We start from the raw sequence: 23,799 nt of genomic DNA, 5'->3' as shown, positions 1-23,799 counted from the left end.
GGAGAGCTCTTTGGTTGAAACGAATAATTTTTTTATTTTTATGATAAAACAAACTTTTTAACAAACTCGAAAACTTTATTCTTTATTTATGTTTAGTTAAAGTTAAAATCTGTCGTTATTGGGGGGTAGTCAAGAAAGTATTTTCATGACCTTTTACGAAATTGGTAAAGCGAGGGAATACGAAATGTTATCGTTTGTTAAATGCAAAGACAACAACGTTTTTTTTTCATATTTTAGACATTATCTTTAATTTTTTTTTGTTTGCTATGAAATTAATATTTTTTTAGTAAAAGTCTGATTTCTAGATAGGGGAGATGATTTTAAGTAAAGTTTAAAACATTTTATTTTCTCCTTACTTCCTTCTGATTTCATTCCTTCACTTAAATAACATACAAAGACCATGAAAACCAGCAAAATCTATATTTCCATTCTAACACAAAAAATAAACAAATCGAATTCGACAACTTCAACATATCACCAAAATCAAAATAAGTCCGTTCATAATTTTAGCAGTAAATTACATTTATTGAATAATTAAATATACAAGCTGCTATAAAACAGAAGCCATACACCAATAAACAGAAAAATAGCAAGTTAAATACAGTTTAAAATTGTGATATGACGAATCATATTTCCATTCAACGGGTCCGTAGACAAACCATTGTTAGTATTACATGAATAAGAAAACCACCAATCTTATCTTCATCTCTTTGGCAACTCACCAAACAATTAAATATACTCATTGATTTTTTTAAGATTTCACTTGAGGCCACTTTTAATGAAGATTTTTTCCAAACTATTGAACAATATCCGAGCTACCCTCCGCAGCCCTGCGAGAGAGCCTTTCTCCCAAAACGGCACCAACTGCCATGCCCTGAATTAAGCCGTGAAAGTGATCACTGATCGCTGCTTTCGCTTTTACGGGAATTCCGGTTCCGCTGCTCGCTGTACTTCTGGGGTCGACTGGAACCGCCGCGGCCAGACCCAGGCCTCACAGGCCCACCACCACCCCGACCACGTGGAGACCCAGGGCGATAGATCTGTCGATCTGGTTTCTGTAATAACATAGCTTTTAAAGGATTGATTTCCAACCTTTTGAGCTTGCAGCATTTAAAAGAAAAAACAGTATCTTGCAACACCCCTACTAACTGTCAAAAACTAAACAAAACTTCATAGCACATATCTGCAATCTTAATAATAGAGCAAAATGAAATCCAAAATAGGTAAACCTCTGGCATTGTTGTGCATTAGAAATAGCATTCTACAAATATGAAATAATCAGATAAAATTATAATGTACTGCCATTTACAATTGTGTCAACCACAGGGGACAATCCAGTATACTTTTAGGAAGGGGAAGAGCTTAAGTCATGAAAGCCTTAACAAAGCATTGTGCAACGTTTAATTAGAGTGCAAACTTTGCATCTGGAATCCAGTCGACGCTTAATCATTTGCAAACAAATAGACAACCTGAAGGCAACCGGAATTTAAGTTGTGATTCACCAGGTCTCACATTCTATGAAATATTTGAATAAAGTATACCATGTCACTATTATTTGTGAACACACAGATTAAAAACGTTCCAATAATAAGCATACTACATTTTCTAAAATGGTTAAGTCAAATAGCAACCTTGTTAAATCCCCTGTGTTTTAACTCATCTTTCTTTTCTCCGTCCAGGTTTTTCCCAGCTTTGTCATCTTCCCGGTGTCTAGGTGGCGCACTTTCCTTCAGGGTTTGAAACTTGCGTGATTCTTTGCCGTCAGTTTTACCACCAGCTGAATTCTGCCCAAACCCATAGGCCATGTTTTTATAAAATTGTTGTTTTCTTTGTAAAAGTTTGTTTTCGTAGTTGTGAAACATACACTAACACGCAGTAAAACCAACAAGATCTTTTTCCAATAAAAGTTTATTGTTTTTTACACATTTCAACAGCAATATTGTAACAAGAATAATACTTAGAAACCTTTGCAGTAGAATTTTACATTTTTTAGAGAAACAAATAGAATTTATGTCTGCAAATAATATAAAAAAGGTAAAAAATAAATAATATTTATAAATATAAACATTAATATGAAACACATTTTTCCCACTAAACTGTATAACTGCAATACATAGAACACATCTCTCTAATTTCAATCACTTGACATTACTTAACATCTTTTATCAATTCTATAAAAACTGAAAATTTCATCAAAGACAAAGCAGGTATCTTGTTTTCATTCTTTCACCTGGTGCAGCTCTGGCCATTCAAGGTCAAATGTTTGCACCCATGACTTTTCAAGGTCAAGATGTGAATAAACACCTGCGGTTATGTCCTGAACAGATCACAAAGTCTGATTTAAACCTAAATTAAAACTAACCTTTTTGGGTGAAACTAGCATTAACAGCTGTTAAACTAAAGCCGCATAGGACAATCACCTGTTAACCTAAACTTCTTATATTCCTGACTGCCTTAACTTAAAAAAAAATGACAAGCGGTTTGTCGTTTATTTGATTTATTTAGATACTTTATTCTTCAAACAGAAGTTTAAGTAAATGAAACTTTCGAAATTAAAATGATAACTTTCTGAAACATTATTGAAATTAAACAACAATTTGTAGACTTGTTTATCTGTGCTAAAATGGAACTTCTAAACATCTTAATTTCCCACTGACTTAAAGTAACCTCCAATTAAAATGGAATTTAAGTAAACTAATATTGCTACTAAAAATAAACTAAAGGCGCCTTGTGCAGAAAATCAAAGTAACCAAACTGCATAACCCAAAATAAAAAATCCTTTAATTTACCTTAGACAAAGAAAGTTTCTTTTGGTCACCACTGTCCTTCTGAAGAATCTGCAAAAAACGTTGAACATAGTCACAAATATAGAAAAAAATATACAAAATATATCACAAATACATACCATCAGCAATTTACGATTTTTGCTTATCTTTTTAAACGGAATACTTTTTATGTGAATTTGTTACGTCATATGACTTTATCGACAGAATAAGTTCTATTGAGTTCTATCAATCTTTTGAAGAATATAGGTGAAAAATCAAATATTCATCGTTTCTGAATCGGGCAATTAAGCTTGCCTTGTTTTGTGTCTTTTCACCCTACCCGTAAGTTCCAATAAAAATGTCTATGGGCATTAAAGGATAGAAAAGAAAAAAGATTTGCTTCGAACTGCACTAATTTCTTGTGGATTGGGTGTTATATCAACTTTGTATCATTAGAAAACCTAATTGCATAGTGCGTGTTCTTGTTTTGGGGAGAAATTACTACTTTTTTGTCAAACTAACTTAGTAGAATTACAAATGAATTTAGTAGAATAAAATAATTACTCCCAGGACTATACTATTGCATCACGCAACGAGGAGACAATTTCAAATTAATCTGTATATATATATAAAGGGATGGAAATCATACCTTCATTTTTCCGTCTTCATCACCTGTTGCTTTACCACTGAGAGGTCGCGACCTGTCGCCGTCACGCATCGTTTCAGCTAGGGTTTTCTTTTTGGGGTCATCCGTCCCATTAACCTTGATAAATAAAGTATATTAAATATAAAGCAAACAATGATTTGTAAGCGAAGAATCTTGACAAGAACAATTGTAATAGTAGTTTCATTGTTTGTGATCAAGTATCTCAATACTTCGTTACTCCAAAAACTATAAAATAATTAACAATTTAACTTTTAAATCAGTGTACCTTTTTTAAAACACAAAGTTTATGAACCTGTGCAAATTGTAAAACATTAAGAAAATTGATTGTAAAGTTATAATGGTTTTAATAACAACATTTTACATGAACAAACCTCTTTCTTCTTTTTTGATTTTTCACTTTCAATTCTCTTTTTTCTCTCTAGTTCTCTCCGACGCCTTCTTTCCTCATCTTTTTTCTTGCGTCTCTCGATGTCCAAACGCTTGCGGTCTTCACGCAGTTTCTGTAAAATACAAAGTATTATTTATAATGCAGAAAATACAAAGTTTAGTAACACAGTTTACAAAAGCCAAACCTTGTAATTACATACTGAGCAACTTTTTACAAAACCTCAAATATTTGCCAAACTGAATAATTTAAAATTCTGTTGTTGTTAAAAGAATGTTTTGAAGAATGGTTGTAAATACAATGTTGAATTGGCACAATGTTTCTTTCTAAAACATATATTGCTTTGCTTGTTTATAATAAGCTATACAACAGGTCTGAACTCTGAACAACAGTTCAATCTTTGTTGATACTGTTTGGAATAAATTGTTTATGTTAAATCTATATTTTTTTGCGGTATTAGAAGCGTCAGACTTCCATCTATTTATTTTGAACTTTATCATCAGACAATCTGCTCAGTTGGTTTTGTTTGATAATAATGCTTTACTCGGTGAGTCTCTGGACACAGCTGTTGTTTTCAAATTAAACAGGTAACTTTCTGTGAAAATTTTACTTTGGAAAACAAAATTTATTCACAGCAGCAAAATCGTACCTTAAAAGGGCATAACTGGGACAAATCTTTGACTTCAATAAAATACAGAATACTGCAGGTACGAAAAAAAAACGCCCTATCAGTTCAGCTAAAACAAACTGGCAAAAGATTTGACCAGAATATAAACCAAAAAAAATAATAGTATTATTTTAAAGCCAAAAAGGTTAAGTAAATTGACATCATTTTGACAAGGAGTAGGACGTTTTGAAACCTTCTTGTATCATCATCAGTTAACAGATGGTGATAAAAGCAGGTATCGAAACACATTAATTGAGATGATCTTAAATCACTCAACCTTTTGGGTTTTAAAATTCATTATAAAGCTACATTACAGATCCGTGCACAGTGTACCTAAATTGCATTAGTATTCTTTTACTTTGCCAAATAACACTAATACTCGTGTCCGTGTATCACACATAGTGGGCTGAAACGATTGAGTGGCCTGCATGCTTTACCTTCCTTTCTTCTCTTTTTTGCTTTATAAAGGCAGTAAGGGGCGTGTCTTCCACTTCTGCTGTGTGTTTGTCTCTTTTGTCAAGCTCCTCCAGATACTTTTCAACATCCAGAACATTCTTTTCACCTTCATCCTCAAGTGACTCCACGAACTTCACATATTCCGGATCTGAACAAGGTTGTATATAGAGAAAAGTCATAAATGGTCTAGTTTAATAGTAAATCAAAATTTTCTTGAATAAAAACAATACTATTCATAAGCGTGAGTAATGTGACTATTGTTTATATGTAAAAATACCTCATTTTATATCAGGAATTTAACAAATTATTCATATTATAAGTATAGAAGGAAAAACAATAAAAAAAATATTCTAAGATCTACGTAAAACAATATGCGTTTGTGCAAATTGTAAAATTAAAGTTAGGGATTAAAATCTATAAATTTGATTTAATTTAAGAAATACGTCTATTTGCATATCTTACCTTGTTCAATTGTGTTTGCTTTGGCATCTTCCTTTTTTTTCAATTTCTTCGGGACTTTTTGAAAAGGTGAATATTCCACGATGCATTGGGACCTTATATCTAAACAAACATAAATACAATACAAGGGCTAAAGGAATTTTCTTTTGTGTTAACATCTAGCACTATGGCAAGGTATCGGACAGAATCAGAAGGAAAGAAAGTAGCTATGAAGCTACACATCAAAGTTCATTAGCATTGGCAAAATAGGCAAAAATAATATCGAGATCAGTGGTTCTCAACCTTTTTGTACCCATGGCCCCTTTTTGATGCTTTTAGATAGTCGTAGACCTCTTACATTTTTCTAGTGTAATATCTGCGTTTAGTTCTTTTTAAAAATTCAGTATATCTGTGTAGTCAACCTTATGTTGAGTAAATTAACAGGCAACAACAAATTACTTTATGACACGCTTATTTTAATGTGATTTCAGCTGCTGCGTCTACAAAGCAAGTGGTTGTGTTTTACACAATGCCATATCATTTGCGAATGATAGCATCAACCAAAATCCAGTACATGTGAACTGATGTAATGCTGCCTTCCATTTTACAATCTCTTTGTGTTACATCACAATGAAAGTGCAATGTCACACTCAATGCGATCTGCAACATGTTAAATTGTGATTAGGCATATATGCCAGCGGTAATTAAATTTATATAGGTATATTTAGAAGTTTTTGCGGACCCCCTGAAAACGTTTTTCGGACCCCCAGGGGTCCGTGGACCCCCGGTTGAGAACACTGATCTAGATGGTAAGTAGGTAAAAGCTGTCTTTGCTTAACATTAAAAAAAGGTATGGTGTTATAAGATAGCTCTACTCCTTATATAAGAAGAAAAGGTGTGCTTTACAGCAGAACAGCCTTTTTTTCCCTAATTCAAGTGATAATGTTGCATTTAATTTTATTTCTCACCATGTTTTTCCAACTCCAATCCATCGAACTTGTCTCGGAACGGGAAAATGTCACTGAGGTTGGTGAAGTTGATGTAAACTCGACAGAAGTTGTTTGGGTGAAGTCTGGATAAAAAGTTTTATATATCTTTCATTTATTACAAATATATATCATAATTAAAAATATATGTTGCTTTTATAATTTGCAAGAGAACCAATTTTTTTTTAATTGCACAGTAAGTTGACTATCTAAAAAAAATGACTATGCTAAAAAAGGTTCTGTTAAACAAATAATAGTTTTGCTTGATCATAACAGATGCCTGTATCAATGGCATATAAAATAGCCATCGACACAGTTAGTACAGTAAACTCATTGAAGCATTGGAGCATAATGGTTGGAGGTTGTAGTAAGACATAATAAGAATATCAAAGCCCGTACAAAAGTAGAAATCATTTTGAACGTTTCGAATAAGTCTTACGATAATGGCAGGAGGTCGTAGCATAAATATCAAGGCTCATACAGAAGTAGGTATCATTTTGAATGTTTGGAATAACTCTTTATTCATTTTCAACATCTTTGAAGGCAGTTCACCGCTAATGGTTAGCAATACGGAAAATTTCATTTAAGTTAAAATATCTCACGTTCTGTCCCCAAAAACATATCTGAAGTAATCATGGTCGGGTAAGGGTGCAGCGATTTCACGGAATTCATTCTCAGTCATACCAGGCGGAAGTCGTCTCACAATCACCTGCAAAAAATTATTTAAAAACATTTATTTGTAAAAATTTAGAAGCTACCCAATAAAGGCAAAAAGTGTCTGGGTTGGCAATCAAAAAAAATAATGATTCACTTTTTGGCAAAAGTTAACTATTATAAAAATACAAGCATACATTCACTTAGGGCATATTCAAAGCAATTTTGAAATGAAGGTAATATGGAGGTAAAATTAAAAATACCTTCGTAGGAATGAGATTTTTTTCTTTCTTCTTTTTCTTTTCATCTTTGGGTTCTTCTGTTTTTTCATCTTTTGATGCTGACATCACTCTTAGTCACAGAAGCAGCTTGTCGAGATTTCATGAGATGATGGCAAACATGACAGGTATTAAACTAATGCATATTATTGCAGTTTCAAAACACTGCCCTACAAGCACATAGTATAAACCTAAAACAGATTTTTAAAGTTGGAGTAAAATTCTACATTAACAAACAATTCACATTTTTCTTAATATCAATAGCAGCAATGTGTTGCACACATCATAGATAAAAGTTGTGAAATAACAGTGTCTGAGCCAAAAGTTCTGTGGATTCTTTGTTCAGTGATAACGCCTTGTCAAAACAAAATCTTCATTTCGTATTTTCAGTACAGATTTCAGCAAACGTTTGTACTGGTCATTCCAGTTGCTGTCGCTTTGAAATAGGAGTTACAGTGGCAATTCCCGGCACAATACGGTGATAAACGATTGCAGTTGACGACTGGCCTACCTAAAATGCACCACAACAATCAATTTATAAAGCAAATTAAAAACTTTGTATTTTCTTTCAAACTGTTAATATGGAATGTATAGATTTTTTACAATTAATGTATGATGATGCATATTACATACCTTAATTGTAAACAAAAATTTAGGTAAGATTGACTCTGGTATAGAATACTACTATACATATTATTTGGTATGGGGTGCAGGTTTGGCTAGGTCAAGTATTATTATATTTATTTGATAATAATACTTGACCCACCAAAACCTGCATCTTAACCCAAATAATAGGAAATATTGTGCGCTGATTTAATAATTGTTTGAATGCTGTGGTAGGATTATAAACCAGCGCCACAAGATCAGCAGATAATATTTTTGAATAATCAAATGTAAAGAAAACTTACAATAGCCAATAAAATTCCCTCTTCATAATCATTCAAATCACCAGGGGGGAGCAAGTTTTCAAAAAAGTTTAGAATCCTGCAAAATAATTTAAAATAAGTACATTTCTATTTCAAATAAGCAATTCAAACTAAAACAACAAACCATGATTGGGAAAAGGCTTGTAAAACTGCTACAGGTAGAATGATCGTATTCAAGGAACTTGTGAATTGCTTTGCAATTAAATACGATTTGTCCAAAACTTTACTGTGAAGCGTACGCACACAATTCCAAGACTGCAAAAAAATACATGTGAATAAAACATTTTGTAAACAAAACAATTTTGTGCCTGCCTTTTGCGAAATGTATATAATTAAAATCTTCAAATTTAGGTACAAGTGCCAGATTGGAAACTTTGGATATATTTGTGTAGCTTATTTTGAGAGACTGTAACCAAGTTAATCCTACAGTTTGATTGAAAAGCAATTAATTAAATAAAACTTTACCGAAAACCGTAATTGCTAACTGAAGTTTTGTGCGTTTGATTGACTTTTTTCTACAGATTGCATTTTAAGGTGAAGCGTTGAGGGGTTAAATGCTACCAAGGCGATTTTAAAAAATGATCGGCTTGACTCAGAGTTAGGGTTCCTCTCCGGAAATGTTTCGATGGGAAATTCCCAAGAATTCCCGTGAATTAACAATCCAGAATCCCGGGATTTTTTTTAATCCCGGTTATTCAACAACATACCAAATTTTTACGGATGTAAAAAGAAACTATTACCAACCCTGTTAAAGTCGTTGCCCGAGTTGCTTTATTTGCGCTTACCAGCGGAAAAACTTAATTAAATTTATTCTGCCAAAAAATGCACTTTTTTTTAAATGCTGCTGACTTTAATACGAGAAGGTCTTGTAAGATTGCAGAAGTAAGACTGCACAACATAAAAGCTTAATTAAACCTTTGGAGTTGATATAAAATAATTTTAAACATAATAATGACATAATTTTAGGTATAATTTGTTTGTCGAGAATCCCGGGAATTTTCATTTTTCAATCCCATTTCCCGGGAGTGAAAAAATCCGGGAAAAAGAGGAACCCTACTCAGAGTGTAACATGCCAGACTTCCGAGTGTTGACCAAAATAATCACCTCACATATGATTAAAAAAGCTGCATTATCGCAATCATCTGAATACCAATCAATGATACACCTTTTTTAATTAAAACTTTAAAAATAAATTATATAATTGCATTTGAAGAAAACGCAATGCGAGAAAAGGTAAATTAGCAAGAATCAGAGTAAACCTACCTTTTCTACAGTTAAATCACGGCAGACTTCCTCTACACAACTAGGCACAGACATCACACATTTCCAACACTTTTTACGGATCAGCTTTGACTCACAACACTTTTGATAATTTCACTAAAAGTGAAAAAAAGGATTTCTAAGTTTATGCAGATGTGTATGCACTCTATGCTGCTTCAAACCATCGGATTTAAAAAAACGAAGAAGTAACAAATATGGTTCATTAAACATCTTTTTATGTTTTTGGTAAATTTTTAACTAGGTCTACTGTTCAATAAAAAAAGCTTCTGTAGAAGTTTATACAAAATAATACTTTTCATTTTTCCTAAAATGTCAATTTTTGGTTTAAAAACTACTTAAAAGGTATTAGGCTCAGTTGGTGCAATATATTTTTATCATCGGTAAACTGTACATTGAACAAAACAAATAAAATATTAACACTTTTTTACCTTTAAAAAATATTTTAAGACTGAATGACAAATTGGGAGTTTCCCGTTTACAAACGATGAGTCAACATATTTTTGTAATGATGTGAAATGTTGCAACAAGATTATGTCACGTAGTTTTATGGGTAAACAAGAAACACAACCACTGTTTTTGAATAAAAAACATATAGTACTTGTATGTGAAAATTGTGTCGAAATAGCTATAGCATAACGTAAACCAGATTGGAAAGTTTGGCCTGTATTCCAAGCCAGGAATTGCAACAAAAAATCGTTGAGTTGCAGAAACACATTCAAACTAGGGTTCCTCTCCGGAATGTTTCGATGGAAAATTCCCGGAATTTCCCGCGAAATAACGATCCCGAATCCCGGGAAATTTTTTTATAATCCCGGTTATTCGGCAACATAGCAAAACTTAAAAAAAATTGTCATTTTTGACTAATATGAAGAAAAAAAATGTTAATTAGGGCAAGAAAATTTTGTCAGGATTCACGGGAAGTTTCATTTGTCAATCCCGTTTTCCGGGAGTGAAAAAATCCGGGAGAAAGAGGAACCCTAATTCAAACATGTTAAACTTCAGTCGCGCTTATGTTCAACCTAAAGTATTTCATTAACTATCGCGCAAATTTTATGAATTATATTTTTGGGCTACATAAACATCTCCCTGTTCAAATAATCTGAATAGGAACACACAGATGTTTTTCACATTCTTTACCTGGACATGAAAAAGTCAGTTTTAATTTTTATAATTTTCTTGTTTTGTACTTGGGACTACTAATCTACAAACAAGGTAAATAACATGGTAAACAAATTTCAGATACTATTTATTAGCAGGATGGGCACTTTAATTAGGCGCTCCATTCAACTTATCACGAAAACCTTACGACTTCAGCCTGAAAAAGTTTTAGCTGGAAAAGATTTTGACGGAAATAATTTCTATGAGATTCCACCCCAGCGCTACTTCCTGGGTCTCGCTCAAGTTACAAAAAGCAAACGAATAGTTGTGCCCCCTAGTGGAATACAAGCTGCAGCAATCGATTATCCTGTTACAAATGAATGGACCGCTTGGCTTCAACATAAACGTAAACTCCCCCCAACACCCGATGAAATTCAGGGGAATATTTTCAAGAAAGAGCAACTTATGCACAAAGTCGAGAAGTTAAACATTATGGAAAAGGACCGGCAACAAAAAATAGAAGAAAAGTTAAAAAGCGAAGACGAATCTCAGACTGTTGAGTCTTGGACTGATGAAAGAAAATGACCCTGTTAGTTTTAAATATGTTTTCTTAATTGACACAATAAAACGTCGTGCATGAATTTTTAATTATGTTTAACTGCATTTTTTTAGATTAAGTTATGTTAAAACTGTGGCTTACCTCTTACTAAGATTTTTAACAATAACAAGTACCTATTGTTCAGGAGATATTTTTTCGAGCTCACTTTTCCTAACATTTAACATTTGAACCTTTCAAATATTTATTTATTTGTTTTTTTTATCTGCAAAGTAAATTTTGTTAGTGTTTTACAGCTGTAGAGTTTTAGGATACATATAATGACTGTTTTAAAATCCCTACTTGGTCTTGGTGCTATATTCGGTCTGTTCACTCTTTGGCTGTTATTACTCAGTTCACAATTTCACGGGAGTGAAATCTACTTTCCAAAGAGTGTTGATGACTTAAAAGAGGTTTCCATGTTGTTGCGAACGTATCAAGAAAAAAACTTCATGCTAGTGCTGGTGCTCTTTTGCTCTGCTTATGTTTATAAGCAAACTTTTGCGATCCCAGGATCGGTATTCATGAACGTGCTTGGTGGTGCTTTGTTCGGCACTTGGTATGCATTTCCGCTTGCATGCATTCTGACCGCGACGGGGGCGACTTTTTGTTTTTTGCTGTCAAAAGCATTTGGCCGCAATATTTTGATGCAAAAGTTCCCTGATCGAATTTCAATGCTGCAGCAGAAAGTTCAAGATAACCGGGACCGCTTATTCTTTTTCTTGCTTTCTGTTCGACTTTTTCCGGCCTCCCCAAACTGGTTTCTGAACATGGCCTCACCTATTATTGGAATTCCCATACGGCTATTTTCTTTATCGGTTTTACTCGGCCTGATACCGTATAATTTTATCTGTGTACAAACTGGCTCGATTTTGTCTTCGGTTAATTCGCTGGATGATGTTTTCTCTCCAACTATTTTACTTGGAATGCTGGCTGTGGCTGTTGCTGCATTTTTACCTGGCTTACTTTTAAGAAAATTCAGCAAAAGAAAACAAACACATGTTTAAAATTTGTTTAATTTGTTGCTGATTTTTTGTGAGATTTTATGAACAACTGCTTTGACCTGTGACTGTGTTAAGCAGTATTACCTATTTAATTTTTGCTGCTGTTTTACTTTGTTTTATTTCCCCAGGGATAATTTTAATGTACTTGATTTTATTTAAGGCTTTCTTTTATCCTATCTTTGTTGTTTTATTTTTATTTCCGCCATATCAATTTGGTAAAATATTCACTGTTTGTGGCAAAATGTTGTGCAATGTTGATATTACACCACGTTTGTTGTGCAGCATATTGTAGTAGCATTGTTGTTTTGACTGCTTCACCCCAATATATCATAACATGCAAAAAAAAAAAAACAGAATAGCATTAAAGAAGCTATGATCAATATTTAACCAGTTTAATTATGTGGTGCCCAACACTAAACATTTAGAATAAGTTTTTGGTTAATTTATTTATTGTTATTTTTATCATAGTTATTAGGTCAAATGTTCAAGGCGCTTTATGTGCCTGCTACTCAAGGAGTCATCCGAGAGTTTTTAAATTCATGCGTGAGATCGGTTCACAAGCTTAGCGGAAGTGACCTAAAAATCGTCAAACTACATTCTGAAGCTGTGAAGGCAAAGCAAGATTTTTACACTGATCCTGAAACCGGTTATTTGGTTTTAACAAGACTGAAGCATCTGGAAAGGAACAAATGCTGTGGATCTGCTTGTAGACATGTAAGGCGTTAAAAAACATAAAGGGTCAAAGAGCACAATTGTATGTAGAACAAGTATCAATGACTTTGTATTCTAGTTAACAATGTGTGAATATTCAAACTTTGTAAACAGTTACAACCTTTACATTTGTATAGCAAATGTATTCTTATTGTTTTTTTTATGTTTTAATGTCTATCTATAAATTAAATAAGGGGTTGTCAAACTGGGTAACGCATACCCCCAGGTTAGAAAAAATTGGGGCTCCATTAGCAAGTTCATTTTACTGGCACTGTGACGATTATCAAGCTTACCAAGTAGCAAACGATTAAATCATTCCACCACAACCAATGTTTTGTTTTGTCACCATATTCTTGCCTTTCCTTCAGTGAATCATTATTATCTGAACATAACAAATTAACAAACTGAATATGTAAAAAAGAAGATATCTCCTCGCCCTAATGCACGTTAATAACGACAATGATTTTGAAGGGTAGCAAAACAGTATAGACTTTCTTGTCTTAAAAATTTTTTATTAGTCACTGTAGGTATATTTGAATAAGAGACTCATGATGCCGTGATTGGCAAAATATATTTTTCTTTTATAAACTAGAACCCATAGTGACTGATTTTGACTGAGACATGAAAGTCTATACTATTTTGTTTCATAACAAATTAGCTTTTATATTTGCTGTAACAAATCAGCTTTTACATTGCGTTGCGACGTTACTGGCTGCAGTTATACATTAACTAAAGTGATTTTTAGTTGCTACAGCCGTAAACGCACTGATGGATTAAAATGTTGTTTGACTATAGTTTATACTTTTTTGCTGATAGACCAAAAATAAGGCTTCAAGTCCTAAAGACGTTTGTTTGTTTTATGTTTTATTATTTTTAAGGGGTGCGCCAAACATACAAATAAAGCAAAATTGTCTGCAGCTAAAAAAGTTCAGAATCCCTGAACTAAATGACAGACATTAACAACTGTTATATTCAATTCCAGTGTCCATTTGATCAAGTAAATGTCAAGGATTCCTTATTAAGAAAAAAGTACAACGGCTTCTTCTATCAATAAGGTGAAACTAGTTCATGTTTTATTTTTTGCAGAACTTTATATATGATGTATTCCGATGTTAAGCAATGATAAACAGAGGTAGGACTTATGATGGACCAGTGAACATATTTTTTAACTTTGTTGGGTTGTGCGTTGTTGATTAGCCAACTAATACTCACCTTTCATTGACAGCATTTTGTTTACAAAATATGGAATCACTACAAAAAGTATTGATTCTTTACGGAAGTCAAACGGGAACGGCTGAGGAAATAAGCGAAAGGATTTCTATGCAAAGCAGGGGATCGGGATTTAAGTAATGATGTATTTTTAGGAAACAATTAACGGTTAAAGACAGTAATGCTAGATATCTGGCATATGATGGGATCAGTTAGTTGTACTTTATTAGCAGAATTTTTTTTAAAAAAAGATAAGCATGACTTTTTTGAAAAAGATCTCTAATAACCCACAATCAAACCTAATGATGAAACATTTGTTTTGTTAATGTTTATAGGCACAGATTTGCTTTCATCATAATATTTTGTTTTCCATTTTAAGGTGTCCAGTCCATGCCCTTGATGACTACAACATCCAAAACTTGGTGAACGAGTCGCTTGTTGTGATTGTTTGTGCAACTACTGGACAAGGGGAACCACCAGATAATATGAGGGTACCTAAAGTGTTTTTTTTTACTTACTTATGTGCAATAAAATATAAACATTCATGTAAAACTTTTTCCTTCACATTTTGTAGTATTTATAGGTCTAGTTAACTTCAGCATTATGCCATAAAATGTAAACCATTTGCTAAAATCTCTACTTAAATATTGTTATTTTTTCAATAATTGTTTGTAACTCAAAATAAAAAAATTATTAATTTATATTATACATGATATTATCATGTTTTTTTGAATCAACCGTTTTCGCGATTCCTAAATACCAAGCATAGTATAACATAAAAGTTCTGGCGACCAAATTCTCATGACTAAATTTTTGTAAGCAAACAAAACGAAAGACATGAGTCTAAATATGTTTGAATTTAATTAATATGAGCCATGTCTTTTGTATTGCTTTCTGCAATTTTCTCAAGTATAAGGGAAATCTTGTTCAGAACCACTCTCAATGAATCTAACAATGTTAAACAACAGCAGTTTGTGACGAAACCAAATCAAGTAACTGCCCAATTTCAGGTTGCGACCCATGGTTGAGAGACAGTGACCTAGGCACTAAGATTTACATGTGAATACTCTTTTTTATTTTTAGAAATTCTGGAGATTCATTATGCGAAAGAACCTCCCATCTGATTGTCTATCAGACATTAGGTTTGCCGTTTTAGGTCTTGGAGACTCGTCTTATGCAAAGTATAACTTTATTGCAAAGAAGCTACACAGGCGACTTGAAACCTTAGGTAAATCACAAGTATTGGTTAGCAAAGCGACAAAATGTAAACTTTAAACTAATATATTTTTTATCAGGTCATAAAATAAACTGCCAGGCAATACAAACATTTTCCTACTTGAGAGTCCATAGTTCAATTTATTTTTAGCATATAGCTTAAGCTGTGTGCAAAAACCAGGGGTAACCTGCCTAATTCACAGTGTTGTAAACAAGTCATTTTTAAATAACTTAAGTCCCAGTCAAGTCATTTGAAAAATAACTTAAGACCACGTCGAGTCTTTTGCGAAAATAACAAGTCAAGTCCCAGTCCAAGTCATCTGTGTCCCAAGTCAAGTCCCAGTCAAGTCATTATGAGAGCAAGTCAATTTCAAGTCCTGTCATTGACATAAAAGTAAATTATTAAACTATTAAAATTGGTAAAATCGTCCGATCATAAGCAACAATTTAACTAAAAACTAACACAAACGCAATATACAGCACTTAAAGTGTTTAATGTGCAAAACAAAATAAATTTTAATGAAAACCACTTAATTTAATCCCAAGTTATTTGACATAATGACTCAAGTCCAAGTCAAGTCATTTGTCCAAAAGACTTAAGTCAAGTCAAGTCATTTTGGTCAAAAGACTTAAGTCAAGTCAAGTTATTTTAAAACAGTGACTTAAGTGCACTTAAGTCAAGTCAATGACTTAAGTCATTACAACACTGCTAATTAGCCTGTGCTGCTTAAAGCATAATAAATTCACAATGTTTAAAAATAATACTGATTAGTTAACTAACCATAAAACTGTGTAACTTTTAAAAAATACAAATAAAACATCTATCAAGAAAAAATATTTAAAAAAAATTATTTAAAAAAAAAAATCCCAAAAAATTAAAGTTTCAAAAAGGGTCTTCACATTGAATACCAGAGAAAGAATTCCATTTCCACCAATCTGTTCTTACAACAAAAAAAACCCAATGTTTTGTACAAATGTCTAGGAGCTGTGGCATTACTTGAGGTGGGACTCGCAGATGACCAGCATGAATGGGGCCCAGATGCAGTGGTCGATGACTGGACAACAAAATTGTGGAAGATTATGTTGGATTTACACCCAACACCACCGGGGGTGAGGCACGGGGTTGTACTAACTCCATATTTATTCTCACCTTTATTTTAATTTTGGAAAAATACAATTCTGCTTTGTTATTTGCTGTTTATTTTATTCCTTAGAACGAATAAGTGAAATGTGTCAAAATGAGATTGTAGAAGGTTCTCTTAACCATTTATATCAGACAGAACTGTTTTTCCTAATAAAACAAAACACTTTTTGTCTAACTTATCATTACTTAAATACTCGCTAATTTGCTAACAGTTGTTTTTCTATACCATCCTAGTATCTGACAATAACTATGGCCTGGTTTTAACTTAAAAAAAATCAGCAAAACAAGAATTTCCAAACATATAGATAAAGTTATATCAGTAGAAAAAATATAGCAGCATATCTCATTGTGCCTGCTTTTGTTTTGTACTTACAAGCTTAACGTGTTAAAATCTAATGCAAAATTTTCATGTCATATTTTAGTTGTGTAGCCCTCTCGGAAACACTTTGCCTCCAACTCGTTATGTTGTGAAGACTTTAGAATCAAGCAAGGATATCATGAATGGCAAACAAGGTACGACATATGGTAAACCATTCACATCAAACTATTACTTGTTTAATTAACTGTTTCTGTCTGCAGAGATGAACCATTCCATAAAATTATTACTCGTTTAGTCTTGTTTGAAAACACTTTAAACTGTTTCTGTCTTCAGAGATTACAACTTCTTACAATGAGAAAAACCCGTTTCTGGCCAAACTAAAGTCTAATGTCCGGGTAACATCTGAACAACATTTTCAGGTAATCTTAAAAATTAGTTTGTATTTGCACACAACTAATTTCAGATATTTTGATGGAGATTGGAGTTTAATGTTGATCATTGTTCAAAACATTTTCTTCACTCTTTAAGTTTCCGCATTGATATTTGAATATTTTTTTGTAACAGCAATACTTTTATTAATTAACCTAATCAGGTGCCATTATATAAAGACAAATTGTATTGATTATAGACAAGCTTTCGCACAACCGTGCTTCATCAGGTCAAAGTAGAAATCTAGAAATATACTTTGACCTGATGAAGCACTGTTGTTCGAAATGCTTGTCGAGTATTCAATACATCTGTCTTTATATAGTGCCACTTAACTATCCTATTTAGGATTAGACAAATACGGCCATTTAAGAAGATTTATTAATTAAGATTCAGCTATTTTAAGCAAAAGTAAAGAAACTCTAATCGCAGTGTTATTGCAGGACACTCGCCTGATAACTTTGGACATATCTGAGGCAAATCCAGCTTTAAAATATCAACCAGGAGACGTTGTCATGATTAAACCGAAGAATATTGAAGAGAATGTAAAAGAATTTCTAGGTAAATAATAATAAAGAACTGTGTAACCAAGCATAATTTCATATGGAAAAAAGGGCCTTTGTTTCTTATATTACTAAAATATACAGAATATTGTTTCCATCACATTAGTTTCTGTTGAAGTTGGAGTTGCTAGTATTTGTATAAGTTTCTAAATAAAAGATTAAAATAATTAAATTTGATAATGTTATCAGATATATTCCCCATTGACCCCGACGCGACCTTAACCTTTGCACCCACCGACCTCGATGACGTCATGCTTGACGTGCCCAGTTACGTCACGATGCGACAGTTGGCAACCGACTATTTGGATTTTATGTCGGTGCCCAGGTTTGTACTTTGGACTTGATGATGCAGCTACAATAACAGAACTTTGGTATATCAGAACAAACGAGCAAAGCCGAGCAATAATACAAATTGTTGTGTCAAATTGTTCAAATGAGCAATAGCACGGTTCGCGGGGATGCTTGTCTGTGTACATGGCATCATAATTTTTAAAATACTTAAATTCAAGTCAAGTCATTAACATAATAATACCTCGTTAAACTGTTAAAATTGGTAAAGTCGTACGTGTTTGAGCGATATCTCAAATAAATAAAACGCAACATATATCAAGCAAATTGTTATACTTGCAAAAATTGGAATAAATTACCAAATTGAATAAAAAATGTGTAATAAAAATATCTAATTTCAACCAAGTTATTTGCACAATGACTTCAGTAAAGTCATTTGTCTGAAAGTCATTTGAAATCAGTGACTTAAGTGCACTAAAGTCAATTAATTGAGTCATTGACTCAAGTCATAACATCAATCATAAATCGAAGAAATACGTATTATGAATTAGGTCGTATCGTTGTAACAGAACACCGAAAGCCATCGCAGACTCACTGAATCTGTCGATCAATGATGCAAGTAAGGCAGGCTAGAAAACAACTAGGAGCGTGTCGAGAAACAACCATACCCAAATGCTACATTCTGTTAGTACAAGTAACTTCACATTGAATGGCTACTACATAACTTATCATCATTCAATGAAAGATACACACATATATGTGTTTAATAATTGTCATAGCTCTTCTAAAGCTGCTTTTTTACCAACGATAACGGTGCAAATATCATAATACACCGAAAGCCATCGCAGACTTAACGAATCTGTCGATCAAAACAACTTCACATTAATTAATCACGTTATAAAATGTTTCACACAATAAAACTAAAATTTTCGTTCAGACGCAGTTTCTTCCAAATCCTGTCGCATCTTTCTGGTGACGAACTGGAACAAGAGAAACTGACCGAGTTTGGGACACCAGAGGGCACTGACGAGCGCTACAGCTACGCCAACCGACCAAGGAGGAACCTTCTGGAAGTTTTGCAGGTTTGAAACTTTGTGCGGTGAAACGCGCAAATTTGTTTTTCTACTATGAGAACAGAAATTCGCCGCACGCGCTTTTAGTAGCACGCCGCATCCTAAAATGTTCCAAGATGTAACTGAGGCACTGAATATTTGTAAAATTACTTGTTAGAAACTCAGAATGACAACAATTGCGTCCCGCCTTTTATAAGTGATACTTTGGTTTACTTCTCACGTTCTCGGCCACGTTAACTGGATGATGCGTTCGTATCGAAACTCAATCAAATTGATGTCGATACATTACAGATCCGTTTATAATAGTGTACCCGAATTACTTCGTTTTTATCCTAAAATGATCTTTAACTTAAAATGTCGTTGAATTCGCACGTAGTGTTACTCTTCAACTTGTAAGCACAAAGTGGCTTTCCGGATAACGAACCCTTTAAAACTCATATTGTGTTTTTTTTCTAAAATTTGTCTTAAACTTCGAAAACCGGCTGTTTTTGGTTTTCCGGGTACTAATTTTTAAAAACTATAAAGAAACCTTTCGCTTGAAAATTGCATAATCCTTTTCCATAAGCTTAAAATTTGACCTGTATATGTAGGTAGACCTTGTATGGAACAAACACTCGTTTTATCGCAGGATTTCCATCACACAGCAAGGGAAATCCCCCTCGATCGTCTGTTCGACGTTTTTCCTCTCATCCGACCTCGAGCCTTCTCGATCGCTTCGTCGCCAACTCGCCACAAGGGGGAGCTACACGTACTTGTAGCCCTTGTCAAGTGAGTCGACGATTTTCGACTTTCAGTGCTTGTTGGTTCTATCAATCGTGTCGTAGTTTGATGTGGATTGTTTCTGTTTGTGTACGTGTGTAATACTTGCTACTTTAATATTACCTAAATCTTATTGTTAGTTGTATTATATAATGACTGTTTCCCGTGATAGAAACTTCTGCCATTTTTCCCCTGTATTTCATCTAACTTAGTTTCCTTGCTATATCACCGTTCTCCATGTAATTTATTCTAACTTCAGTTCCTTGCAATTTCTCCTAGTGCTTAGCCTTGTGATATAACCTCGTGTTTAGATGCTGCTTAACCTTGTCATCCTATCTCAAACGTATGTGTTTCGTTACTGTTCCGAGAGTGTTTTAATATCAAGACGTTTTAATAAGGCTGCGGACTCGAAGTCCAGATTATTTTTAACCTTACGTTGTACAACAGTTTGTTATAACACAGCTGGTCTTAAAAAACCTATACACACATCGATTCTTAAATTAGCTCGACATGTCTATGAGTTTATAATCTTTCGTATGTCTCTTTTAAACAACTTTAGGCATTTGTCAATTAACTGGTGATGATACAAGCGCCGCAGTGTGTATCAAAACATTTTGAATAATTTAATGTCGATTTAATCGACCTATTTGGCATTGCAATTAATTTTAAATCTACTTTTTTTTTAAATCAAGGCATGTTGATTGCTTACTCATTATAAAAGCGGGACATTTTTACGGTGGAAAAATACCACAATGTTCTTGTGATTGTTTACCTTTCATCGAAACAAGTAACTTTTTTATTATCTGATACACAAACATTAGCTGCCTCGTGGGGGCGTGGTCAATTTCGAACATTTTTGTCGTATTATTTTTTCGAATGAAGCTCATGACATTTTTCCCAGGTACAAGACAAAGCTGCAGAAACCGCGCGAAGGCCTTTGTTCAACCTGGTTGTCAAGGTTACAGCAGGGTGATGACGTTTCCATGTGGCTAAAGACGGGGGGCATTCGGTTTCCATGGAAACAACCGTGCGTCATGATCGGTCCCGGAACCGGGATTGCCCCTTTTCGCAGTGCGGCCCACGAGCGACACCTGGCGGGAGAGGAAGGTGGGTTCTTATTGTCCGTTAAGTGGCGCTATAGTGTTGTCATGTATAATTTCTTGTTTTGTACAAAAATAGTCTTTCAATTGTGTACATTACCAGGAGAATAGCTGTTAGTTTTTGTTAATTTTAATGTTTCATAATTTAAAGAGAACATGATATTACTGACCAAAAAATCTGACGGACATTATTCATACTGTATAATTGTTGCAAATCTGTTTCTAACTATAGGTTTACAACTAAAAATCAGTATTTAATGATTTAAGGCAATGACTTGACTATTTATCCTAGTCTTAAAGAATTTGCCTTATGTGGTATTTTTATTTAAGGCATTGCTCATAATCTGACGAGTTTACCCAATTTTACTAGCTTAATGCGTAATTTTTATGACAATGACTTTGGAATTGACTTGCTTTAATTTTGACTTGACTTGTTATTTATTCAAAAAGACTTGACTGGGACTCATTTTAAATTACTTGTTTACAACACTGCTAAAATGCGTAAACAATTAAAAAAACGCTTTTCCTAACGCTTCCGTATTCAGCATTGCAATATATTTTTCTTTCTAGATGACGTCATATTTTTTGGGTGTCGAGGCCGCGCCTCCGACTTCTATTTCGAGTCGGAGTGGCGCCAACTAGGGGTCAAGGTTCACACGGCCTTCTCACGTGACCAGGAAGAGAAGGTGTACGTTCAACACTTGGTGGCGCAACACGCAGACGAGCTCTGGCGTCTGATCGAGGACAAACAAGCCAGTGTGTTCGTGGCAGGGTATGTACACATTGTACAGTGTTCTATTGACTTGACTTTACTTAAGTGCACTTGTTCGTGGCAGGGTCTGCAATGCATAAAGGAAGTGGGAATTATCGCTTTGGGATGCAATAGGAATTTGTAAAAAATACACCTGTTTAAATGGACTCGGTTGGCATTTGCAAAACCCACTAAATGTGTTCGTGGCAGGGTACGTACAGGGGGTTAGCGTTTAGGGTATAGTTGTTTCACACCGGGGTACATCTAAAAGGTGACCAGCAGGGCTGTTGAGTCTGACTCGGGACTCAAGTAGACTACCCGAGTCCGCCGCGCGCATGCGCAGTGCTAAATTTCGACTGATAAGGTCGACTACCCATTAACTACCTAAAAAAGTTTTAAAATAAAAAAATAAAAAAAATGACGTTCAAAATATCGTACTTAAAGTTATAAATTTAACAGTGTAACAAGGATCAAATCGTTTCGGGCATGATTTTTTTTTCGCAGTTCTTTGAAGTATAACTACAATTAGGGATGTTTGATAATAATTGATTGGAACCGATATCCGATGCCAACTGTTAGTAGTGTACATCTTCAATACTAAGGTGGTATTGGTGCCCATATGGTACCAACTTTAAATAGGAATTTCAGCCAGAATTTGCGATCTAATGCAGCCATTTCTACCTCGAAAGGTAAATTTATTAAAAAGTAATTGTTTAACAACCGAGGGTAACTATAAACAATGCTAATTTAAAAAAATTGGCCCCATAAACTGGAAAATATTGCCTTTGAAACTTTTAATGTCAACTATTTTGCTTGTTGAAGTATAGTAATGACGTCATTTGGTATCGGATCGGATCGGATCGCGATGCATTAGGTTTTATGAGATCAGCGAACCGGTTAGCATTACTGGTTACTGACAATTTATTTTGGCATCTTATCTCATACACCGATTTTTTTAGATCCAATTAGCTCACGTGTTTTTTCAAAATGTGCAACGGTCAAGCTCGCGCGTACAGTTTTACATTGTGTAACAAAAATATCCAGTGTCGAATTAGACAAATACATCACTGACACATATTCCAAAAATAATAATCTTTTTTTACTTTATAGCAACTCAAAAAACATGCCCGATCAAGTGAAAGACGCATTCCTCGAAATCTTCCGTTGCCAAGGCAACATGACACCGGAAGAGGCCACGCGCTATTGTGACGAAATGCAACGTAACAAGCGATATCAGCAGGAAACCTGGTCGTGACGTCATCAAATCGACACCAATATTTATTTTGTTTTATGAGTATAGCAGTTTTTTGCGATGCGTTGGAGAAATAAACATGCTTCATTCCTGAAAAAGCCTTGAACGTGATGAAAAGTTGTATGGTCAGTGTTAATAAGGATTATATTAAGAACTTTCATGAACTATAAAGAGTGTAGTTAGTTGTCAGCGATTAGTTTTAGCCAGCAATTTTTGACAATTCTTTTGGAACCTTTGCGGCATTCCAAATTTATAAGCCCACAAATACTTAGTGTGAAGGTGGTAGTTAGGTGTAAAAAATACAACATTGTTTGGACGTTTTGAACAAAAAACCAACTTATCGTAATTCTCGTAAACCTTGTGTTGATATAGAAAACAGTAATTTTACTAAATATTTATTCGTGATAATGTTCGCTCTGAAAAGGTAAAACAAAACTGTCGCTGAGAACGTCAAGCAGGCGTCTTTTAAGCATAGACAATACTGCTTTTTAGTCCGTTAAACCGAATTTTTTTCATTAGTGATGTTTGTTTCTATTCGTAATGTCTAACATTTCGGAGAAGGTAAAACCCGCAGCTGACTACCTTAAGCGAGCGTTTTTCAACTATAGGCCAGGGGTTCCTAAACTTTTTTTATTGCGGACACCTACATTTTTTTGGCTTCGCGTGGATCACGGTAGGCAAGAAATTTTTAAACATGACGTCATAAATTGACGTCACAATACAAATAGAATTCATAAATATTCTGATTTCGGTCCGAAAAATGTGAAAGTGAAATAGTGTCTAAATATA

At 33.9% G+C, this 23,799-nt stretch overlaps 5 protein-coding genes across 5 annotated transcripts; 3 read left to right on the top strand and 2 right to left on the bottom strand.

Moving 5' to 3' along the window:
* Positions 1-401: 401 nt before the first annotated feature.
* On the bottom strand, positions 402-7,422 carry LOC146133641 (uncharacterized). Its single transcript, XM_083397812.1, has 11 exons — positions 7,282-7,422; positions 6,967-7,073; positions 6,347-6,450; positions 5,403-5,501; positions 4,922-5,088; positions 3,804-3,932; positions 3,415-3,528; positions 2,790-2,837; positions 2,231-2,317; positions 1,632-1,865; positions 402-1,055 (listed from the first exon to the last, which is right to left on the bottom strand). Exons 1-11 carry the CDS (start codon positions 7,363-7,365, stop codon positions 897-899), a joined length of 1,332 nt encoding a protein of 443 aa, XP_083253938.1. The 5' UTR covers positions 7,366-7,422; the 3' UTR covers positions 402-896.
* A 65-nt stretch (positions 7,423-7,487) lies between these two features.
* On the bottom strand, positions 7,488-9,624 carry LOC146133640 (uncharacterized). Its single transcript, XM_083397062.1, has 4 exons — positions 9,486-9,624; positions 8,347-8,477; positions 8,205-8,280; positions 7,488-7,807 (listed from the first exon to the last, which is right to left on the bottom strand). The coding sequence occupies exons 1-4, from the start codon at positions 9,537-9,539 to the stop codon at positions 7,715-7,717; spliced, it is 354 nt and encodes a 117-aa protein (XP_083253188.1). The 5' UTR covers positions 9,540-9,624; the 3' UTR covers positions 7,488-7,714.
* Positions 9,625-10,760: 1,136 nt separating this feature from the next.
* LOC146133639 (NADH dehydrogenase [ubiquinone] 1 alpha subcomplex assembly factor 2-like) lies at positions 10,761-11,186 on the top strand. The gene has a single exon (XM_083397811.1). It carries the CDS (start codon positions 10,761-10,763, stop codon positions 11,184-11,186), a length of 426 nt encoding a protein of 141 aa, XP_083253937.1.
* Positions 11,187-11,448: 262 nt separating this feature from the next.
* LOC146133638 (transmembrane protein 41A-A-like) lies at positions 11,449-12,668 on the top strand. The gene has a single exon (XM_083396474.1). The coding sequence runs from the start codon at positions 11,478-11,480 to the stop codon at positions 12,201-12,203; it is 726 nt and encodes a 241-aa protein (XP_083252600.1). The 5' UTR covers positions 11,449-11,477; the 3' UTR covers positions 12,204-12,668.
* Positions 12,669-12,850: 182 nt separating this feature from the next.
* On the top strand, positions 12,851-23,020 carry LOC146133637 (NADPH-dependent diflavin oxidoreductase 1-like). The gene is made up of 15 exons (XM_083396473.1): positions 12,851-12,914; positions 13,894-13,966; positions 14,137-14,257; positions 14,500-14,611; positions 15,204-15,348; positions 16,318-16,445; positions 16,902-16,992; positions 17,132-17,217; positions 17,668-17,785; positions 17,977-18,112; positions 19,013-19,157; positions 19,777-19,916; positions 20,809-21,014; positions 21,578-21,779; positions 22,869-23,020. Exons 3-15 carry the CDS (start codon positions 14,154-14,156, stop codon positions 23,011-23,013), a joined length of 1,758 nt encoding a protein of 585 aa, XP_083252599.1. The 5' UTR covers positions 12,851-12,914; positions 13,894-13,966; positions 14,137-14,153; the 3' UTR covers positions 23,014-23,020.
* Positions 23,021-23,799: the final 779 nt, after the last annotated feature.

Source organism: Ascidiella aspersa, chromosome 9 (genome assembly GCF_963924565.1).
Source record: "Ascidiella aspersa chromosome 9, kaAscAspe10.2, whole genome shotgun sequence".
NCBI classification, from domain to species: domain Eukaryota; kingdom Metazoa; phylum Chordata; class Ascidiacea; order Phlebobranchia; family Ascidiidae; genus Ascidiella; species Ascidiella aspersa.
The sequence above is the reverse complement of the archived record's forward strand: the minus strand, read 5'-3'. Positions and strand labels throughout refer to the sequence as shown.

Bases quoted from the DNA above. Each gene is read 5' to 3' on its own strand.
- LOC146133641 (XM_083397812.1), bottom strand. From the start codon at position 7,365: ATGTCAGCATCAAAAGATGAAAAAACAGAAGAACCCAAAGATGAAAAG. The intron at 7,074-7,281 runs GTATTTTTAATT...AATTTTTTGCAG, and splicing joins AAAATCTCATTCCTACGAAG to GTGATTGTGAGACGACTTCC. The intron at 3,529-3,803 runs GTTTGTTCATGT...TTATTTATCAAG, and splicing joins AATCAAAAAAGAAGAAAGAG to GTTAATGGGACGGATGACCC.
- LOC146133640 (XM_083397062.1), bottom strand. From the start codon at position 9,539: ATGTCTGTGCCTAGTTGTGTAGAGGAAGTCTGCCGTGATTTAACTGTA. The intron at 8,478-9,485 runs GTAGGTTTACTC...ATTTTTTTGCAG, and splicing joins GTGATTTAACTGTAGAAAAG to TCTTGGAATTGTGTGCGTAC. The intron at 7,808-8,204 runs GTAAGTTTTCTT...GGTGCATTTTAG, and splicing joins AGGGAATTTTATTGGCTATT to GTAGGCCAGTCGTCAACTGC.
- LOC146133639 (XM_083397811.1), top strand. From the start codon at position 10,761: ATGGGCACTTTAATTAGGCGCTCCATTCAACTTATCACGAAAACCTTA.
- LOC146133638 (XM_083396474.1), top strand. From the start codon at position 11,478: ATGACTGTTTTAAAATCCCTACTTGGTCTTGGTGCTATATTCGGTCTG.
- LOC146133637 (XM_083396473.1), top strand. From the start codon at position 14,154: ATGGAATCACTACAAAAAGTATTGATTCTTTACGGAAGTCAAACGGGA. The intron at 14,258-14,499 runs GTAATGATGTAT...TTCCATTTTAAG, and splicing joins AGCAGGGGATCGGGATTTAA to GTGTCCAGTCCATGCCCTTG. The intron at 16,993-17,131 runs GTACGACATATG...TTCTGTCTTCAG, and splicing joins TATCATGAATGGCAAACAAG to AGATTACAACTTCTTACAAT.